Source organism: Centruroides vittatus, unplaced genomic scaffold (genome assembly GCF_030686945.1).
Source record: "Centruroides vittatus isolate TY-2023 unplaced genomic scaffold, ASM3068694v2 contig_680, whole genome shotgun sequence".
NCBI lineage: Eukaryota > Metazoa > Arthropoda > Arachnida > Scorpiones > Buthidae > Centruroides > Centruroides vittatus.
Window position 1 is genome coordinate 428,118 of NW_027122427.1, and position 6,000 is coordinate 434,117.

General features: G+C 28.4%; 1 protein-coding gene across 1 annotated transcript in view; it reads left to right on the top strand.

Moving 5' to 3' along the window:
* The window catches only part of skd (mediator complex subunit skuld), a 166,403-nt gene extending 161,242 nt beyond the window's left edge, over positions 1-5,161 (top strand). Inside the window, exon 28 of the mRNA XM_067276197.1 lies at positions 3,911-5,161. Within this exon, the coding sequence (XP_067132298.1) occupies positions 3,911-4,043 (133 nt within the window). The 3' untranslated portion in view covers positions 4,044-5,161. The remainder of the gene's footprint in view (positions 1-3,910) is intronic.
* Positions 5,162-6,000: the final 839 nt, after the last annotated feature.

Below are 6,000 nucleotides of genomic sequence, written 5' to 3' on the forward strand. Positions count from 1 at the left end.
ATTAAATTTTGATGGTTATAGATAGAGGAGTGGGAAGATAGAAAGGGGTCGGGTGTCATAACTTGAGTGGAGTCGGTGAAGATTTTACTCATTATTAGCATTTATAATTTTATATAAAACTCTTCTCTACTCTCAAAATTAAACTATTTGCAGTTTTGTAATTATTAATTAATTATATAAAAGTTGTTTTTTAACAAAATCAACCAACTGGGATTTGATGCACTCAAAACCAGAATTCAGAAATTCTCAAGTTCCAGTTTTGATTTTGCCAGAGACTGGAGTCTGTTTGAGTCTTTGCTGTAGAGATGCATTTGTGCAAACATGAGAAGAGGGGAAAAACACGCGAAAACAAATGTTTTGAACCAGAATTCACAATTGCAACACCGTTTATGCAGAAGCGAGAAACAAATTTCTTGTGCAAACATATGAGAAATGCACACAAACATCTAGACCCTGTGCAAGCATTAGTTCTAAATTATGTCGCTGCAGCAAAAAGCACCAATGGCCGGAAGCTCGATTTATGGTATTTTCTGGTCATAATTACAAATTATGATTGCTTTATTCATAATTACAGTGTTCCTACACACCTGGAAAGTCAGGGATTTTCATTAGTTTCGGAAAAAGTCATGGAAAGTCAGGGAATTTGTCGAAAACTGTCAAAAAGTCAGGGAATTTGTCTCCTTAATTGCCTTGTTGATTTCGTTTGCTGAATATGGCTGACCAAGCGTAGCCATCTGCAGGCGGCAAGAAGTAATGCTGCAATCTTTAATAAGAAAATATACCAGAATCCGTTTTGAATCTGAAATGGCTCTTTTCACCGTTCTGAAGCCATATAATTTTACAGTTGTGGATTAATAACAGGATAAACTACTATTATGTAATAGTGTTTAATTTTTAATTTTAATAATTCAGCGATTATAAAAATATGAATTTGTTAATTAGAATAAAAAATAACTAATTAAAAATTAGTTTACAAACTTTTAAAACTTGAAATCGTAATTTATTAGATTGTTCACTTCAAAATAGCTAAATAGATCAGTAAAAATCCATAATTTAATTGTTTTTCACGTTTAAAACACTACTACACAACATAAAAAATTATAAATAGCTACCCGACATTTACAATAAAATGCTGGCACCGACTAGTAGTTTTTTACATTTGTTGTTATGACTTTCCTTGAAAAGAACTGTACTGCAAGCGTATTTTTCCCCCTCTCCCGTTAATTTCCGCAACTTCGATACATAGTTTAACAGAAATGATGTTGGGTAACAAATATCCACTGATTTTGGCAAATTTAGGCATCATACTTGTAACAGATATACTGTAGTTATCGTTTTGAAAATCAACTAGGTAATCCGATAGTTTAACCAATGTTAACTTGCTTATAATTAATTATAAATTTAAAAAGCTGGTAAATTTTTAAAAATTTCAAATAAATTTGATTATCTTTTGTGCGAAACAACAACAAAACAATTTTTATAGTTATGTTGCAAAAGAAAAAGATTTGTAGTTACATTCTATATTTTATTAACATATAATTGTAATTTCGTTTGATGTTTATTTCTGTACACTCAAACCTGTTTTTGTGCGGTATATGAAAATTTCAATCAAATTGGAACATAATTGACTTCTGTAAAATTTTTTAAAACTCTATTGGATGTTTTCTATGACATCAATTTTTTTTCATTTTTTATTCAGTAAAATTTTTTTCTCGCCTTTTTTCGGTCCCCTCGTATTTTAATAGCATAAAAATCGGAAATATTGTGTTAAATGAAAGAACAACACTTCCTGCAGCTATATTTATCAAATAAAAGTATTTTTTAACGATTACTTTTCACTTTTTATATAGTTTTTCTGTAAAACCACTTTTTGGGAGGGTGTTTATTTCGCGGGAATTATTTCCCGGCAAATTTTTTTAATATTAGATTCGTATTTAAGTGGAAATAATTAATATAAAAAATAAACTTCTTAGAGGATTTTTCCCCCATTAGGGATTGCAGAAAAAGGCCCAAGGAGTTAATGAGTTGCCAATTCAGCTAATTTTTTGCTAGATTTAGTGGATTTGTTAGAGAAGCTATAGTAAAAACTTACACCTATCCCTCTTTATATACAATGTATTTTTACGCCATTTTGAAATAACGTGGTTGACAAAAGAAAACTATTTCTTTTTTTTTTTTTACATGATTGATTTTTTATGAAGGAAAAAATGCTTTATTTGAAAATTTTTAAATTTAACTTTTTGTTAAAATTATGTTGCTGTTTAAAAAAGTTTCTTTTTTTCTTGAAAGATTTTAAAATTATGTGTTTCTAAGTCAAGAGTTCATTTTAAGCATAGTACAGTACTATTTGTATATCAAAGAATACTGTTTGTTGATTTTATGCTATCTTGTATTTACTAGATTTACATACAAATAATATTGATAAATGATGATAAAATAAAAAGCTCATGTTCCATTTGTAAATTGCTTATTTTTTCATTACATTGAAGTTGTGGATTCTATCATACACTTTTCTACAGGATGTATGCATACTGTATTTTTTTAATGTGGCAGTCTTTGAAACATACAACTAGGCAAAAAGAGGATAGATATACTCGATGTTCGCAGTAAATAAAATGCTGTTTTATTGTGTCGATATTCCACACCATAAGAAATGTGAGGGTCGGGGAATTTGGACAAAGTTGGTCAGGGAAAGTCAGAAAATTCAAAACAAAAATTTGAGTAGGAACCCTGTAATTACTATTAGTTAATAATGAAAATAAGTCATTGTCCTTTAAACAAAAGAAAATGTTTTTGAACTAAATTATAACGTCAAATGAAAAAAAACCCATAAACATAAAATAACATTCGGACTCGACTCCTTACAAATAACATATATCATCATGGCCAACCAATTTTATTTCAGTCGCTGTTTAGTCACTTTTTCCTTACTGGGAGTTACTATTCTTGCATATTTTGAAGTCATTTTCTGTTTCAAAGCCTGTTGACTTACATAGAATTACAATAATTTGATACTGTACTTAGAAATGTTGCCAATTTTATTCATATTATAACAGTAATAAAATTATTTAGGTTAATTAATTATACAGTTTGTTAGTCTGTTTGCAAACTTCAAAAGTAATTTAAGAATACAAAGTGCACATTTTTTAAATTTTAAAAAAATAAAAAGTTATTACATTTTTTGGCTTAAATAATTTTGGTAGTCAAGACACGTGAAAATAACACAAGAAACAGTTTTGATTATTCAGAAATATTGGGAAGAATTCTTACTTGGAATAATTAAAATGGTTTCTGATTCTTAATTAACATATTTAACAATCTTACATAATTGTATTGTAGACAAATACACGAAAATTCAAATTTTCATTCCTTTCTGACTTACGGAGGATAAATAAATTTTCAATTCTAAAAAACATTATGTAAGCAATGAGAAAATTAAAATTAAAAAGGTAAAACAAACCTGCTTTGCAGAGAGAAACACTTTTATTACCTTAACATATTCCCTAAATGCATTTCGCCAGATAACCTGGCCTCTTCAGTAGGGTTATTTCTCAAGTTTCGACAATTATCCATCATTCTGACTCCATTGTTTTAAATAGTTTATTTAGAAGTAACATATGTAAATATCTTAAATCTGTTAATGATTAGAAGACAAATAATAGTTGGGTCATGAATTGTTGACATATTTTTCCTATATTTGTTATATAAACTGATCAGTTATTGACTTAAAAATGTCTATATTACCTCTTTAATAAATAATTAAATTTTATATTTTCTAAATGATTTTAACAGCTGGTTAGTTTCCATTTACATTTTAAAAATGTTATATTTAATATTAAAGCTAATGTAATTAATATTATAGAAATTCTTTGAATATTTTAAATTTATAATTTATTTAATTTTTCTATAGGTATGTTCTAGAAGGCTATAATGCATTGTCTTGGCTTTCTCTTGATCCGACAACACACGATCGTCGATCTTGCCTTCCCGTGCATATACAAGTTTTAACACAACTTTATCATGCTGTTGAAGCACTTGTGTGACATCAGATAACATAAAAGTTAGCAAGCAGTTCAGGGAACAACTTGGTACCCGGGTTTTTATACATCTATTTTGCAATTAATCACAAATGTGAGCCTCTTGTTTTATGGCCACACTGTTTAACAGAAGGTCTTAATGAAAGACTTCTTACCAGTTTTATAAGTGTTTTATTTTCTTTGGACATTGTTGAAAGAAACTATTGAATACAGAAATCCTGTCAGAAATCAAGTTTTGACATATCAGGATGATCTGTTTTTTAACTGTGAAGAGATCACAACTGTTTTGCCCAGAAAATAGAAGAGCAAAAATAAATCATTCATTTTAACTTATCAAGGAAAATTTCGTGTGCAAATTTAAAAAGTTGCAAGTGATATCTGCTTTCAATTGTTTTAAGGATCAATGGAAACTGTTAAGCAGATAAAACTGTTGTATATATGTAATGATTTGTTAACAAGGCAATCTTGCCTTCTTGGTCTAAGATCATGTAACAAAGAGTTTGATGCCTCAGAATCGATCAGCAAATGTCATTCAGAAAGAAGGCTCAACAGATTAATCACAAATGTGATTTGTTCTTCTCTGTAAACTATTTAATGCCAAGTACAACCACTTTATCAAGAATGCAGTGTTATTTATTTTGTATATATTGTGCTGGAAACCAAGGAAAGAACTACAGATTTGTTAGTACATTTTGTATTGACATTCTTCCTACCAAATTTCAAAACTTAGCTACTTATAAGCTGATTATACAAATGGAATGTTGTTAAAATGAACATTCACTTAAGCAACTGTTGTAGTTTGTCTGGACATTGATCTTCAAGAGGCATTAATTCTTTTTGAAAATTTGTACAGAATATTGTACAGTATATATCAAATTTGATTGACTTTTTACAGAACAAATTTGACACTTCTATTAATCATGTAGTTATAATTGTTGAGTGATCACTATGTACGCTGTAACAAAGGCTGATGTTTTAGAAATTTGATTACATTATGGCAAAAGATGTATCCATATGTGAACATAACACATGCTCTTACCATTGTATATCAGTTATTGCCATTGCCAATTTTTAGGCATGGCTGTCACATATAGCAGAAAATAAGAAACAAAGTATTTGACAAATATTTGTTTCTTGATCTTTAGCACGTAATATATTAATTTCAGCATTGCATTCAGTATCACTCAGATGCACGACAGACTATTTTATGTGATGTTGATAACAAGGGAAAAATTTATAACATTGCTAATTAAGACAGTTTATGTATATTTTATTCAGCAGAAAAGAAAATATCATTTTTTGTTCCATTTGTTGCAAAGTAAAAAAAGAAACATCAGATGTGAAGATATATCATCCCAAAAAGCATTTGTACAATCTAACATCACATATTGAGTGATATAACCTCCTTTCTATAACTCAAAAAAGGGATATAAAACAATCATTATGTATTTTCACCTAGCTCATTACAGAATCAGAAAACTATATATATTATGTATATTATACTATGAATACCTTTGGAAATGCACAGAGAACATTTTCCATTATATTTGATATATTTATATCGATAGATTATAAAAAAGGATTATGGACCTGCCCACAGTAAAATCTATATATTAAAAAAGGTACACATGTTTATATTAATCATTACACTTCTATATAATTTTTTTAAAACCTATTTATGATATTTATCTCTAGTGATCATGTTTTTGTTCTAAGTGGATAAAAAGAATGTCAATTTTGCAGCAATTTCTTCAAATCAACAAACCAGCAATATGAGCATTTTGGAGGAGCAATATATGCTGCCTGTTGTGACAGACATTGCAATTAAAAACACTGTTAATATATATAACCTGAATGTATATAAAATATATATTACATATATATATATATATATTATAATATATGTATATATATATATATGTATGTATATATATGCACCAAACACAAAACATTCATCTTTTAG